Consider the following 15988-nt stretch of genomic DNA (forward strand, 5'->3'; position numbering starts at 1 on the left):
TTGGATCATTTGAAGAACAAGTTTTTTGAAATTTTTTCTTAAAACAGATCTTTCATTAGTAATAAAAGCCAAGTAAGCATTGTCTTCTTTAGAGCAGACAAAAAGCTTATTGTGCTTTTTTCCCCAATGATGTTGCCATTGTTCCAAAAAGTTTTAGATTTCTTTTGTGGAATGACTTTAGGGTCTGCATGTTATTCTTTTGAACAATTCAAGTGATGTGAAATTCCATCCATTTGGCTTTGTGTACAGTCAGAATTCATTTGGTGCCAAGACTTGTGAATAAACTGATCAAGCTGAGTTAATGCTTTGTTGGGTCTAAAGACAAAGTATATTTATGAAGTAACAAAGTTGGTTTTTCTGTTTGGTTTTAAGTGGATTTTGAGAGTGATTCTCAAGAATTCCGGAAACACATTGTACAATGACAACTTTTTTTTTTTTTTTTTTTGAGACGGAGTCTCGCTCTGTCACCCAGGGTGGAGTACAGTGGCCGGATCTCAGCTCACTGCAAGCTCCGCCTCCCGGGTTCACGCCATTCTCCTGCCTCAGCCTCCCGAGTAGCTGGGACCACAGGCGCCGGCCACCTCGCCCAGCTAATTTTTTGTATTTTTAGTAGAGATGGGGTTTCACCGTGTTAGCCAGGATGGTCTCGATCTCCTGACCTCGTGATCCGCCCGTCTCAGCCTCCCAAAGTGCTGGGATTACAGGCTTGAGCCACCGCGCCCGGCCAGCAATGACAACATTTTAAGAATACCTATATTACATCCATTTTGTTACTTTATAGTCACAATCATATACCTGGAGAATCACGTGCATTGATACAATGGTGCTAAAAATGAAATTTTCTCTAAGATAGTATACTAGGAAAAGGTATTTTTTTTTTTTGTTTTCTAGGGGATGGGGGGGCTAGATTTTTTTTTGTTGTTTTTTGACAATCTGAAGATGCATAGTAGTTAGAGGTTTTTTTTTTTTTTTTTTTTTTTTTTTAAGACAGATCCTTGCTCTGTCACCCAGGCTGGAGTGCAGTGGTGTGATCTCCACTTACTGCAACTTCTGCCTCCTGGGTTCAAGCAATTCTCCTGCCTCAGTCTCCCGAGTAGCTGGGATTACAGGTGCCCACCACCACGCCCAGCTAATTTTTGTGTTTTTAGTAAAGAGGGGGTTTCACCATGTTGGCCAGGCTGGTCTCGAACTCCTGACCTCAGGTGATCTACCCGCATCCGCCTCTCAAAGTGCTGGGATTACAGGCTTACATGAGCCATTGTGCCTGACTTGCATTTCTGTTTATAACCTTTAGTCATCTTAACTGTGACCTTTGCTGTGCAGGGGTATTGTGATATACAATATATTTATAATTTAACATGAAGAGTACTGGAGTAACCAAAAATGTTAGATTATTTTGATTAAAAGTTTGTGCAAACCACATAGAAGGCAGTCATAGGGGCCAGGCATGGTGGCTAACGCCTGTAATCCCAGCACTTTGGGAGGCAGAGGCAGGCAGATCACCTGAGGTCAGGTGTTCGAGACCAGCCTGACGAACATGGTGAAACCCCATCTCTACTAAGAATACAAAAATTAGCCAGGCATGGTGGTGTGTGCCTGTAATCCCAGCTACTTGGGAGGCTGAGGCAGGAGAATCGCTTGAACCCAGGAGGCGGAGGTTGCAGTGAGCCGAGATCGTGCCACTGTACTCCAGCCTGGGTGACAGAGCAAGACTCTGTCTCGAGGAAAAAAAAAAAAAAAAGACAGTCACATACATTTGTGATTTTCTGGATGTCCTTTCCCTAGTTTTTTGATCTTCGAAACTAATGATTGTTGGATATTTCAAAAATATCTTAGTTTGCATAAAAATATCTTTTATTATGCAGCACAATTTAGTTTTTACTTTTGAACTTTCTGACTATATTAAGAAGTACGGTGACTTTTTCCTAGTCCTCATGTTTTGATGGCCTTGTTAGTAACTTTCCAGCGATTTACATTTCTCTTCTTCCACCCAAAAGGGAGAATTGTAAAATGGCTCTTTTGATAAATCAGCTGGTTTCATTTGTCAGTTTAAACGTGTAATAACATACTTTGAAGAAATTATTAAATGATACAGGTATGCAAACACTTTTTTCGTACTGTTTATTGTGTTAATAAATTTATCATTGTTTGAATTTTATTTCAACAACCAAAACCAATAGTTAATGCCTGTGACCCCTGCTACTTACGGTCTCAGTTAATTTTATCGTACATACTAAGCTTACGCCTTTTTTTTGGGTTTTAAAATTTGTAAAGTTGATGGCAGAGTAAACTTAGTTTATAATCTGTTATTAAAGCTTTTCTTGAAGTAATAAAATGGCTTTTAACTAAGCTAGTATATTTTATTAATTGGCATATTACCAATCTTACAGTAAAAAAATTATCTTTTAAAAAAGTTTTAAAGATTAAAATAACATTTTAAAGATTAAAATAATTCCAGCAGTATTGCATTTCTTGCTTATATAAACAAATGTTGATGTGTTTGCATATTAAATATAATTGTGTTCTAGGTTAACTTCTCAGCCTGGTGCTACATTACCAAACGGACATAGTAGTTTATGTGAGTATTCTATTATAAAACTGGTTAGTATTAAAATTCTTGCAACGTTAGAGAAAGCAGTAAAGTGGGGAAAAATAGAGTCATTTAATAGTGTGCTGAGCATACAGTTGGAAATGGCTGAATTTCAGTCATAGTAAAAAAAAAGTATGTAATTGTTAAACTTTGGGAAATCAGCATACCTGAAATAATTTAAATTATTTATGACATAGTAAAATTTATAGAAATTTTAGATTATTGAATATTAAAGTCTTTAAAAGGTTGTATTAAACTTTTTGTAGTCTTTTAAAAGTAATTTTTTCATTTTTTTTTTCTTTTCTTTCTTTCTGTATTCTGTGCTTTGAAATGTAAATATCTCTCTTTTTGTAGCCCTTCGAAGCCATCCCCTTCGAGGGGAAAAGAAGGGAGATGGGGACCTTTCTTGTATAAATGGTGACATGGAAGTCAGAAAAAGTTGTCGTTCCAGGAAAAACAGATTTGAAAGTGTGAACCAGAGTTTGTTATTTGATCAACTAGTAAATAGGTATGAATGCTATGTATATTAAGCAATTTCATTTAATTATTTGCTTTTTAAGACAGTTACATTTAAAAAAAATGGCATAAGAAACGACTTAGCAATCAGTACAGTTCTTTTAAAACTTAACTTGAAGCTGGGTGTGGTGGGTCAATTCAAGATTTTGAAGATGTTTTGAGACTCAGTTTGTGGGATTGAGTCTCTTAGCTAGTCAGTGAGCTGACTATCTGTTCAGCGTCTGCATCTGTAAAACTTTACTCTTCTCAGATAATATGTCATCCTACTTAATCTTTACAACAGCCTGGAGAGGGTGGTCAGTACAATCCCTATTTGACAAGAGAGGAAATTATATTCTACAGTGGTAACATCAAATTTGGACTTAAGTTATTATTAAAACTTAAGTATTGTTAAATGCTTAGATCAGTATCTAGATGCATAGTAAATGTTATGTAAGTATTTGTTTAAAATATAAAATAAAAATTGCCAAGATAGCCAAGTGTGGTGACTGGAGACTGTAGTCATAACTGCTCAGGAGGCTGAAGTGGGAAGATCCTGAGCCCAGGAGTTCAAGACCAGTCATGGCAACATAGTGAGACCCCAATCTCTCGCCCAGGCTGGAGTGCAGTGATGCCATCTTGGCTTACTGCAACCTCTGCGTCCTGGGTTCAAGTGATTCTCCTGCCCCAGCCTCCCGAGCAGCTGGAACTATAGGCGTGTACCACCACGCCTGACTAATTGTATTTTTAGTAAAGACGGGGTTTCACCATGTTAGCCAGGATGGTCTCAATCTCCTGACCTCGTGATCCACCTGCCTCGGCCTCCCAAAGTGCTAGGATTACAGGCCTGAGCGACCGCGCCCAGCAGCCCATCTCTTAAAAAAGAAAAAAAAAATTGCTAAGATGTTAGCACGTTTTTCTTGAATGTCAGTGTTTTACTTGAATTTCTGAAAGAGTCTTTCCAGTAAACTTTATAAGGCTTTAAACTTTTTACAAATTGTTTTATTTTATACAATTACTTATTTTTATACAAATAAAAATAAAATAATTTTATACACTTATTTTATACAAGTTATTCTTAACACCATCTTCAATAAAAAGATTGAATTAGTATTTTTTCAGTGTCATATATCTGATAATTATTCATAGAGGCATTATGGATATTTTTATTGGGACCTTATTAACAAAAGCCTTATATTTAAAAAGTTTTATTTTAATGTGTATATTAAGGTAGAAGATGTCCTGGTTTTGCTTTTCTTATTGGGCACTGTATTCTGATGATGGATGCTGGTTATGAAAGAGGTATTTAATTGGGATGTGGTGGGGCACACCACTGTAATTGCAGCACTTTGGGAGGCTGAGATGAATGTATCGCTTGAGCCCAGGAGTTCAAGAACAGCCTGGGCAACATGGTGAAACCCCATCTCCACAAAAAAATATAAAAATTAGCTGGGCATGGTAGTGCTTGCCTGTAGTCTCAGCTACTCAGGAGGCTGAGGTGGGAGGATCATTTGAGTCCAGGAGGTTGAGGCTGCAGTGAGCCATGAACAGGCCACTGTACTCCAGCCTGGGTGACAGAGGGACGCTCTATCTAAAAAAAACAAAAAAGAAAAAAAGTTGTGTATAATTACACATCAGAGATGATTTGATTACGCTTTCACAAAGAGCTCTTTTATGTATATGGTGTCATTATTGTCTAAATCCTGATTTTATTGTATGATTGTAGCACTGCTGAAGCTGTGCTACAGGAAATGGACAATATTAACATCCGACGGAATCGTCGATCAGGAGAAGTAGAACGACTTCGAATGTGGACAGATACAGAATTTGTGAGTATATTAGCTGTAGCAATCTTTGTAAATAATTTTTATTTTAATTGAGGAATTTAAAGGGAGAATGCAACAGTTGGATGTTTTTGAATTAGCACAAGTATTCCTTCCTGTTCATTTCCAACTTAGTTTGGGATTTTTTTTTTCTTTTTTCTTATTTTTCTTCTTAGTTTGGGATTTTATTGCTTGCTTGCTTCTTTTCTTCATTCTCCTCTTGCTATAACCTTCCCAAGAAAACCCTCTTCCCTTTTGCTGTATGAGTCACCTTAAAGTGCAACTGTGATTCTGTTACTCTTCTGATTTGAACCATTAATGGCTTTTTGTTGTGCACTGAATTTATTAAAAACACCTTGATGTTTATGATCTGGCTTCAACTTTGTTTTCTCACATACCATTGCCTAAGTGTAAACAAATCATTCTTGTGCCTATAACTTTTGCTTTTTTTTTTTTTTTTTTTTTTGAGACGGAGTCTCGCTCTGTTGCCCAGGCTGGAGTGCAGTGGCACCATCTCAGCTCACTGCAAGCTCCGCCTCCTGGGTTTACGCCATTCTCCTGCCTCAGCCTCCCAAGTTGGGACTACAGGCGCCCGCCACCTCGCCCAGCTAGTTTTTGTATTTTTTAGTAGAGACGGGGTTTCACCGGGTTAGCCAGGATGGTCTCGATCTCCTGACCTCGTGATCCGCCCGTCTCGGCCTCCCAAAGTGCTGGGATTACAAGCTTGAGCCACTGCGCCTGGCCAACTTTTACTCTTAATACTTCTAGTTAGTGACTGATGCAGTTCTATCTTTGTTTCAAGGTTCATTTCAGACACTGCCTCCCTTCCCTTTACCCCATAACAAAAGGAGGGTCTTCTCTGAATTCTAGAGTACTTTGTGCCTCTCTTTGTGACATTTAACTTATTTTACTTTCTTTTATAATTACCTGTGATTGTCTTATTTCCCTCCTACTAGGCTGTAATTTGCTTGAGGGAGAAAGTATGTTGCTGGCATTATGTGTTTTACATTTTTATAAGTTTGTTATAAGTTTTTTTCCTTTTTATTTCTTACATTTATTTAATTTAGGAAGTTCCATTTTCACGAATCTGTGGCATGCAAATAGGTGCTCAATAAATTTTGTTGAGCAGGTGTGTCCCATTGGGTTTTTTTATAGTGGAGAATAAATGTCGTGTTACTATTTGACAGATTTCTTTCTTTAAAAGGAAAACATGGATATGTATTCAAGAGTGAAAAGGCGAAGAAAGTCACTAAGGAGAAATAGTTATGGGATACAAAATCATCATGAAGTTTCTACTGAGGGTGAAGAAGAAGGTTTGTAAAGCATCTTTTGAAATTCTAGAAAGTTCAGGTGGGAGGGAGGAAAAATAAAATATACAAGTGGTATTTGTACACTATTACCGAGTCTACAGTGGATTTTGAGGTCTATATTGTATAATTTGAAATAATTTAAATTTAGTTGGCAATCTGACTTTCATTTCCTTCATTTGGAAAAATCCTTTTAAGTGCACATTGTACATTATGTAATGTATTTCATTAGTAGCCATTGGTAGTCCTTCAGTGATCTGGTATGGGATTTGCTTTGGGCTCATTTGCTTCTTAGATGAGGACTTTTTTGTACTTAGGCACCTTCTAACTGGATGGTTACTTTGTTATCCATGGCCTCTAAATCTCTGATTATGTGGATCTTGAATTTAGGTATGGTCTGAGAAATAAAGAGTAAAGTTTAGAGAGACTTCTAATACCAGTGGAAGGGGACTATACTATCCTTTTCTGAGGCCTTCGTGGGTTCTGAACTGAAGAACCCAGACTGAATTTGTAGGGCCGGAGTTAGGAAGATGACAGCAGCACATTGGCCCCGTGGATTATAAATTGATGAAGAGTATACCTACAGGATTTAATTCTGTAGGCATTAATCTTTTTTTTTTTATTTTTTTGAGACAGAGTCTTGTTCTTGTTGCTCAGGCTGGGGTGTAGTAGCACGATCTCGGCTCGCTGCAGACTGCCTCCCGGGTCAAGCGATTCTCCTGCCTCAGCCTTTCGAATACCTGGCATTACAGGCATGCACCACCATGTCTGGCTAATTTTGGCATTTTTAGTAGAGACGCGGTTTCGCCTTGTTGTCCAGGCTTGTGTTGAACTCCTGACCTCAGGTGATCCGCCTCCCTCGGCCTCCCAAAGTGCTAGAGTTACCGCGTGAGCCACCGCACCTAGCCTGGCATTAATCTTTATTGAATTGGATTTTCAGAAGATTTGGTGTATTGTAAATGCAAATTAGTAGTACTTTATAGGGAAATCTTACTAGTTCCCATTGTTTGTGTAGTTTAGATTGAGAAGACTGTGTTTTTTAAAAAATTCTGTAGTTAATATTTTGTTAGCCAGTTTTGAAGAGGTGATATTTCTAATGAAGGTACTTTATTGAGCAAATATTATTGTTGTTACAGCTAGAACCTCTAAATTGCTTCCTTTGGAGAAAATCAGTATAGGTGAGACAGATTTATAATGTGATTTTTGCCTTTTCATTAACTGAACATCTTTGTAGAGTTTCCAAAGTAGATACGCCATATTTAGAATTTTTGCCTGTAATACTGTGTTGTGGTACAGACATTTTTCAAAAAGTAATGTTTTGGATATTTAGATAACTTATTTAGGTACAAGTATTTTATAGTATTATTTGGATAAATACTGTGTTGATTTTTGTGTACAACCTAACAATAAAAATTTTTCAAATAATGCTTTCCGACGTCATGAGTAAAACATGAAGTCCTTGGCAGGTTTTTTTTGTTTTTTTCTTGAGACAGTTTTTCACTCTGTCACCTAGGCTGGAGCGCATTGTCACAATCACAGTTCACTGCAGCCTTGACCTCCCAGGCTCAAGCAATCCTCCCACCTCAGCCTCCTGAGTAGCTGGGACCATAAGCACATGCCATCATGCTCGGCTAAATCATTTGTAATTTTTATAGAGATGGGGTCTCAATATGTTTGTTGCCCAGGCTGGTCTTGATTGCCTGAGCTCAAATAGTCTTCCTGCCTCAGCCTCCCAAAGTGCTGGGTTTATAGGCATAAACCACCATGTCCAGCCCTTTGCAATTTTAGTCTTCTACTTCCCAAAGTATCACTGCCAGCTTTATATTTTTTTCTATGCTTTAATATGATTGTATTATATTGACAGTTCTTGTGGTTAAAAAGTTACATATTGCATTTGGGGGTTCATATGCTTATTAATTTTCATCAATTTTTTTTTTTTAGAGGCCGGGTGTGGTGGCTCACCCCTGTAATCCCAGCACTTTGGGAGGCTGAGGCAGGTGGATCACTTGAGGTTAGGAGTTTGAGACCAGCCTGGCCAACATAGTGAAACCCTGTCTACCAACAATACAAAAATTAGCCGGGCATTGTGGTGCATGCCTATAATCCCAGCTACTTGGGAGGCTGAGATAAGAGAATCGCTTGAACCCGGGAGGCAGAGGTTTCAGTGAGCTAAGATCATGCACTCCAGCCTGGGTGACAGAGCGAGATTCTGTCTCAAAAAAATAAAAATTAACAATATTAGAGATGGAGTCTTGCTGTGTTACCCCAGACTGAACTCAAACTCCTGGGCTCAAGCCATCCTCCTGCCTTAGCCTCCTAAGTAATTGAGACTACAGGCAGGTGCCTTAGCGTCCATCTAGACTCTTAATTTTAACTGGACTTAGATGTTATATTGTAGCTATAGCCAAATCATTTTTAAAAAATAATATTTCGGCTCATGCCTGTAATCCCAGCACTTTGGGAGGCCGAGGAGGGCAGATCGCCTGACGTTAGGAGTTCAAGACCAGCTTGGTCAGTGTGGCGAAATCCCATCTCTACTGAAAATATAAAATTAACCAAGCATGGTGATACATGGCTGTAGTCCCAGCTACTTGGGAGGCTGAGGCAGGAGAATTGCTTGAACCTGGGAGGCAGAGGTTGCAGTGAGCCCAGATCACACCAGCCTGGCGACAGAGCAAGACTCCGTCTCAAAAAAAAAAAAAAAGAATTATAAAATGATCACTCATGTCAAGAAATAAACTATTACCAATACCCTAGAAGTCTGTTTCATGCTCCGTCTCAATGCGTACATGCACTTTGCTACCAAAATGTAACTAATCCATGCTTAATTGTGGTCAACAGGTCTAACAAATCATTACACTGCCAACATAAGTTGCTCTTGCTGTAACATTAGTAATTACCTATAAGCATATTTTTTTGAATTACCAAGGGTATTTGAATACTCATTTAGTGGTTAATTGAGCATTGATTGAGGTTTGCTGTAGTTGGATAAAATTTTAAGTCTGTTTTCTATTACTGCGTTGTATGACCAAAGCGAATCAAAGTTCCTAAGTAAATCAAGAAATAAAATATGATCACATTAATTTATTTAGCAGATAATTGTATTGATCATTGGCAGGGAAAGTATTTTCTTTTACATCCATTTAGGTTGATTTTTAATTATGTATGCTTTACATAGTATGTTGGCACTTAAATGTCACCTGTGCAAAAAGAGTAATGGATAAAGTGTAAATATTCAGTTCTAGAGTAAACCAATCCTTTTGGATTAAAACAATGCTTTTTTCTTTTGTTTTTGTGTGTGGGAAACTAGAATCTCAAGAGGAGGATGGAGATATAGAAGTTGAAGAGGCAGAAGGAGAAGAAAATGATAGACCATATAATTTGAGACAGAGAAAAACAGTGGATCGATACCAAGCACCTCCAATAGGTAGGCAACTGTAAATAACTATTTTATTTTTGGTAGTTGTGTAACTTATTCTGCCCCACTGCTTTCTTTTTTTTTTTTGAGATGGAGTCTCACTCTGTTGCCCAGGCTGGAGTGCAGTGGCACAATCCCAGCTCACTGCAAGCTCTGCCTCCCAAGTTCACCCCATTCTCCTGCTTCAGCCTCCCAAGTAGCTGGGACTACAGGTGCCTGCCACCAGGAGGTCGGGAGATCAAGACTATCCTGGCTAACACGGTGAAACCCTGTCTCTACTAAAAATGCCCCACTGCTTTTTAAAAAATTAGTATTGCCAAATTTAAAAGAAGGAAATCTCTTACGGGTTTTATATACTGTATCTTTTACTACATATACTTCTGTGCACACACATGCAACTGAAAGAAAGTCAAAGTATATGGTAGCGGTATTGATTTACATACAGCATGTACATTTTATTTATAGAAGCTTGTATTTAGTAATACTGCTCATACTGCTGTATTACACTGTATAGTTTACTGAGCACTTTAATTTACAGCAATTCTTCAGGGAAAGTATCTCTCTCTCGTTTTTTTTTTTTTGAGACAGAGTCTGCAGTCACCCAGGCTGTAGTACAGTGGCATTATCTCAGTGCACTGCAGCCTCCATCTCCTGGGTTCAAGCAATTCTCCTGCCTCAGCCCACTGAGTAGCTGGGATTATAGGTGCCTGCAACCACACCCGGCTAATTTTTGTATTTTTTCAGTAGAGACAGGGTTTTGCCATGCTGGCCAGGCTGGTCTTGAACTCCTGACCTCAGGTGGTCGGCCCACCTCGGCCTCCCAAAGTGCTGGGATTACAGGTGTGAGCCACTGTGCATGGCCTAGGGAAAGTATCTTTATGGTCCAAGAGATTAAGCAATTTACCAGAGGTCACAAAAATAGTATGTGGCTGCAGCTTGGCCAATAACTTAGTTGTTTTCTTTTTCTTTTTTTGCTGAGAGAAGGAAAAAGTTAAAAGTTTATCTTTTAGAGAAGGGATCTCACTGTGTTGTTCATGGTGCAATGTAGTGGCTGTTCGGAAGCATAAACATAACACACTACAGCCTCAAACTCCTGACCTCAAGCTATCCTCCTACCTCAACTCCTTGTGTAACTAGAACTACAGGTGTACACCACCATGTCTAGCTAATTAATTTTTTTTGTAGAAACAGGGTCTTGCTATGTTGCCCTGGTTGGTTTTGAACTCCTGGCCTCAAGGGATTCTCCTGCCTTTGCCTCCCAAAGCACTGTGATGGCTTGAACCACTGCACCCAACTGTGTATTCTTTTTTTTTTTTTTTCCTGAATAGCATTCTGTGGTGTGGATATATCACAATTTGTTTATCCATTCATTTGTTACTTGGCATTATGATACTTTCCAGTTTTTGGCTATTACAAATAAAGTTGTGATGAACAGGTCTTTGTGTGGTCATACGTTTGTGTATTTCTAACAAATACCAAGGAGTAGAAAGGCTGGGTTTTATGATGAGATATAAGAAGTTACCAAATCCTTTTTAAGTGGTTATACCACTTTCACTAAGAGTGTATGAGAGCTGTAGTTGCTCTATATTCTTGCCAACACTTGCTATACTCAGATTATTTGATTAATTTTAACAGGTATTTATTATAGTTTTAGTTTGCATTTCCCTAATGGTGTTGGAGCATCTTTTTATGTGTTTTTTTTTTTTGACAGTGGTAAATCTTGGGTAAGATGTCTGTTCAGATCTCTTCCTATTTTTTCAATTGGGTTGTTTGTTTTCTTATTATTGAGTTTTGAGATTCTTTATATGTTCTGGATATTAGACCTTTAACAGATATGTCATTTGCAAATATTTTTAAGACAAGACAGTCTGTTACTTGTCTTTTTTATTCTCTCAATAGTATCTTTTGAAAAGCAGAAGTGAGTGCAGTGGCGCAATCTCTGCTCACTGCAAGCTCCTCCTCCTGGGTTCCTGCCATTCCCCTGCCTCAGCCTCCTGAGTAGCTGGGACTACAGGCGCCCACCAGCACACGTGGTTAATTTTTTGTATTTTTAGTAGAGACGGTGTTTCTCCGTGTTGGCCAGGATGGTCTCAATCTCCTGACCTCGTGATCTGCCCACCTTGGCCTCCCAGAGTACTGGGATTACAGGCATGAGCCACTGCACTGGCCTGTTTATTTATTTTTTGAGACAGAGTCTCACTCTGTTGCCCAGGCTGGAATGCATTGGTGCAGTCTTGGCTCACCGCAACCTCCGCCTCGTGGGTTCAAGCGATTCTCCTGCCTCAGCCTCCCAAGTAGCTGGGACTGCAGGCATGCGCTACCACACCTAGCTAATTTTTGTATTTTTAGTAGAGACGGGCTTTCACCATGTTGGCCAGGCTGGTGTCGAACTCCTGACCTTAGGTGGTCCACCCATGTTGGCTTCCTAAAGTGCTGGGATTACAGGTGTGAGCCACCATGCCTGGCCCATTTGTAATTTTTAATGAACTCCAATTTATACTTTTTGCTTTTTTTTTTTTTTTTTTGAGATAGGGTCATCCAGGCTGGAGTGCAGGGGCACAAACATGGCTCACTGCAGCCTTCTCCTGCTTCAGCCTGCTGAGGTACATGTCACCATGCTTGGCTAATTTAAAAAAATATTTTTGTAGAGTTGGGTTCTTTTTTTCTTTTCTTTTTCTCTGTCTCTCTCTTTTTTTTTTTTTGAGATAGTCTCACTCTGTCGCCCAAGCTGGAGTGCAGTGGCACTCTTGGCTTATTGCAGCCTCTGCTGCCCTGGTTCAGGTGATTCTCCTGCCTCAGCCTCCTGAGTAGCTGGTATTACAGGCACCTGCCACCGTGCCTGGCTAATTTTTGTATTTTTATTAGAGACGGGGTTTCACTATCTTGGCCAGGCTGGTCTTGAACTCCTGACCTCTTGATCCACCTGCCTTAGCCTCCCAAAGTGCTGGGATTACAAGTTGTGAGCCACCACGCCCGGCCCTTCCCTCCCTCCTTCCCTTCTTCCCTCTCTCCCCCAACCCCTTATTTCTTTTCTCTTTTTCTCTCTCCCTTTCTCCTCCCTCCCTCCCTCCCTCCCTTTCTTCCTTCCTTTTTTTGTGACAAAGTCTTGCTCTGTCACCTAGGCTGGAGTGCAGTGGCGTGATCTCAGCTCACTGCAACCTCTGCCTCCCAGAATCAGGTGATTCTCCTGCTTTACCCTCTTGAGTAGCTGGGATTACAGGCACATGCTACATGCCTGGCTAATTTTTGTATATATATATTTTTTAGAGAGACGAGGTTTCACCATGTTGTCAGGCTGGTCTCAAACTTCTGACCTTAAGTGATCCGCCATGCCTTGAACTAGAGTTGCGTTTTTTTTTTTTTTGAGACAGAGTCTCGCTCTGTCGCCCAGGCTGGAGTACAGTGGCCGGATCTCAGCTCACTGCAAGCTCCACCTCCCGGGTTCCCGCCATTCTCCTGCCTCAGCCTCCCGAATAGCTGAGACTACAGGTGCCGCCACCACGCCCAGCTAGTTTTTGTATTTTTTAGTAGAGACGGGGTTTCACTGTGTTAGCCAGGATGGTCTCGATCTCCTGACCTCGTGATCCGCCCGTCCCAGCCTCCCAAAGTGCTGGGATTACAGGCTTGAGCCACCGCGTCCGGCCTACTAGAGTTGAGTTCTTACTGTGTTGCCCAGACTGGTCTGGAACTCCTGGGCTCAAAGCAATGCTCTGACTTGGCCTTTCAAAGGCCCGGGACTGTGCCCGGCCTATAACAATTTTTTTTTTAATGAATCGTTTCTTAAATGGATTGTGCTAAATTTCTTTTTTTCTTTCTTTTTTTTTTTTGAGACGGAGTTTTGCTCTTGTTGCCCAGGCTGGAGTTCAGTGGCGCGATCTTGGCTCACTGCAACCTCTGCCTTCCACGTTCAAGCGATTCTTCTGCCGCAGCTTCCCAAGTAGCTGGGGTTACAGGCATGCGCCACTACACCCAGCTAATTTTGTATTTTAAGTAGAGACCGGGTTTCTCCATGTTGGTCAGGCTAGTCTTGAACTCCCCACCTCAGGTGATCCGCCCGCCTCAGCCTCCCAAAGTGCTAGGATTACAGGCCTGAGTCTCCGCACCCAGCTACATTTTTAAAAATGGATCATGTGTCTAAGAAATCTGTGTGTAACTCATAGTCACAAAGATTAAGTTAACATCTGTTTAGAATGTTTATTTGCAACTTCATAGTATTGCCACAAAATTTTTATTTTTGTTTTGCTTCTAGACAGCAGTTGGTAGTTGAAGACACATGACTAGGTTTTATTTAAAAAGTTAACAGGGGCCAGCCAGGCACAGTGGCTCACGCCTGTAATCCCAGCAATTTGGGAGGCCTAGGTGGGCAGATCATGAGGTCAGGTGTTTGAGACCATCCTGGCCCACATGGTGAAACCCCGTTTCTAGTAAAAATACAAAAATTAGTCGGGAATGACTGTGGGTGCCTGTAATCCCAGCTACCCAGGAGGCTGAGGCAGGAGAATCGCTTGGACCTGTGAGGCAGAGGTTGCAGTGAGCTGAGATCGTGCCACTGCATTCCAGTCTGGGAGACAGAGTGAGACTCCATATCAAAAAAAAAAAATTAACAGGGCTACGTGCGGTGGCTTATCCTGTAATCCCAGCACTTTGGGAGGCTAAAGTGGGCAGATCATGAGGACAGGAGATTGAGACCATCCTGGCCAACATCGTGAAAACCTGTCTCTACTAAAAATACAAAAATTAGCTGGGTGTGGTGGCATGCACCTGTAGTCTCAGCTGCTTGGGAGGCTGAGGTAGGAGAATTGCTTGAACCTAGGAGGAGGAGGTTGCAGTGAATGAGAGATCACGCCACTATAGAGCGAGACTCTGTGTCAAAAAACAACAACAAAAAAAGTGAGCTGAAGTCATTTCTACTCCTTTAATACATTAATTTATCAATTTATTATTTCTTTATATCCTTTTCTTCCCTTTTAGTACCAGCTCATCAAAAAAAGAGGGAAAACACGCTGTTTGATATTCATAGATCTCCAGCAAGAAGAAGCCATATTAGGTAAGGTTTGTTTTTGAAAGGAAACATTTGCATTTGTCAATGAGAGACTAATTGTGTCTTTTTTTCTTTAATTAGTGACTAGTAGTTGTCATCCTACATGCTACTGTTATCTTCCTGATTCACAGTTTGCCTGGAATATTTCTTGTTTTAACAATTATGTTCACTGAAGCTACACAGCTCTTTGGTCTCTTAGCAGAGTTGAATCTAAGCGACCTATATTGCTTTCATTTGAAGCATTGATTCGAGTTAATCTTTGATATTTTTCCCCCCTAATTATCCTTTCTTTTACATGTAGGTACAAAGGAAGCTTTCTACTTTTTTTTTTTTTTTGAAGTGGAGTCTTGCTTTGTCGCCCAGGCTGGAGGCTGGAGGGCAGTGGCGCAATCTCGGCTCCCTGCAACCTCTTCTCCTAGGTTCAACCAATTCTGCTGTCTTAGCCTCCCGAGTAGCTGGGATTTCAGGTCGCCCAGGCTGGAGTGCAGTGGCGCAATCTCAGGTCACTGCAAGCTCTGCCTCCTGGATTCATGCCATTCTCCTGCCTCAGCCTCCCAAGTAGCTGGGACTACAGGCACCCGCCACCACACCTGGCTAATTTTTCGTATTTTTAGTAGAGATGGGGTTTTACTGTGTTAGCCAGGATGGTCTTGATCTCCTGACCTTGTGATCCGCCCGCCTTGGCCTCCCAAAGTGCTGGGATTACAGTCATGAGCCACCGCGCCTGGCTCTAATTATCCTTTCTTTTACATGTAGAAGAAAATAGAAATAAAGGAAGGTTTCTACTTTTAAAAGTTTATTTTTTATTTTTGAGACAGGGTCTTGCTCTGTCACCCAGGCTGGAGTGCAATGGCATGATCATGGCTCATTGCAGCCTCAGTCTCCTGGACTCAAACAATCCTCCCATGTCAGCCTCCCGAGTTACTGGGACTACAGACACACGCCACTATGCCCAGCTGATTTTTATATTGTTTGTAGAGATGGGGTTTTGCCACCTTGCCCAGGCTGATCTTGAACTGGGCTCAAGTGATCCCAAAGTGCTGGGATTACAGGCCTGAGCCACTGTGCCCAGCCAAGCTTTTAATTTTTATGAAATTCAGGTTACCTATTTTTTGTTTTGTGCTTATGCTTTTACTGTTATATCTGAGAATCCATTGCCAACTCAGAGATCATGAAGATTTGTTCCTGTGATTTCCTTTAATAGTTTATAGTTTTAGCTCTTATGTTTAGGTCTTTGATTTACTTAGTTAATTTTTATATATGGTTTGAGTTCATTTTGTATAGTTTTGTATATATACCCCTTGGCTTTTAAGC

At 40.5% G+C, this 15988-nt stretch overlaps 1 protein-coding gene across 5 annotated transcripts in view; it reads left to right on the top strand.

Annotated features, from left to right (window-relative positions):
- Positions 1–15988, top strand: part of ATAD2B (ATPase family AAA domain containing 2B) — a 214028-nt gene that overhangs the window by 34546 nt on the left and 163494 nt on the right. For all 5 annotated transcript variants that reach the window (XM_023230104.2, XM_023230102.2, XM_023230100.2 and 2 more), the window contains exons 3-8: positions 2529–2578; positions 2945–3098; positions 4812–4914; positions 6113–6221; positions 9526–9642; positions 14605–14680. In XM_023230104.2, the coding sequence (XP_023085872.1) occupies positions 2529–2578; positions 2945–3098; positions 4812–4914; positions 6113–6221; positions 9526–9642; positions 14605–14680 (609 nt within the window). The remainder of the gene's footprint in view (positions 1–2528; positions 2579–2944; positions 3099–4811; positions 4915–6112; positions 6222–9525; positions 9643–14604; positions 14681–15988) is intronic.

Source organism: Piliocolobus tephrosceles, chromosome 15 (genome assembly GCF_002776525.5).
Source record: "Piliocolobus tephrosceles isolate RC106 chromosome 15, ASM277652v3, whole genome shotgun sequence".
Taxonomy (NCBI): domain Eukaryota; kingdom Metazoa; phylum Chordata; class Mammalia; order Primates; family Cercopithecidae; genus Piliocolobus; species Piliocolobus tephrosceles.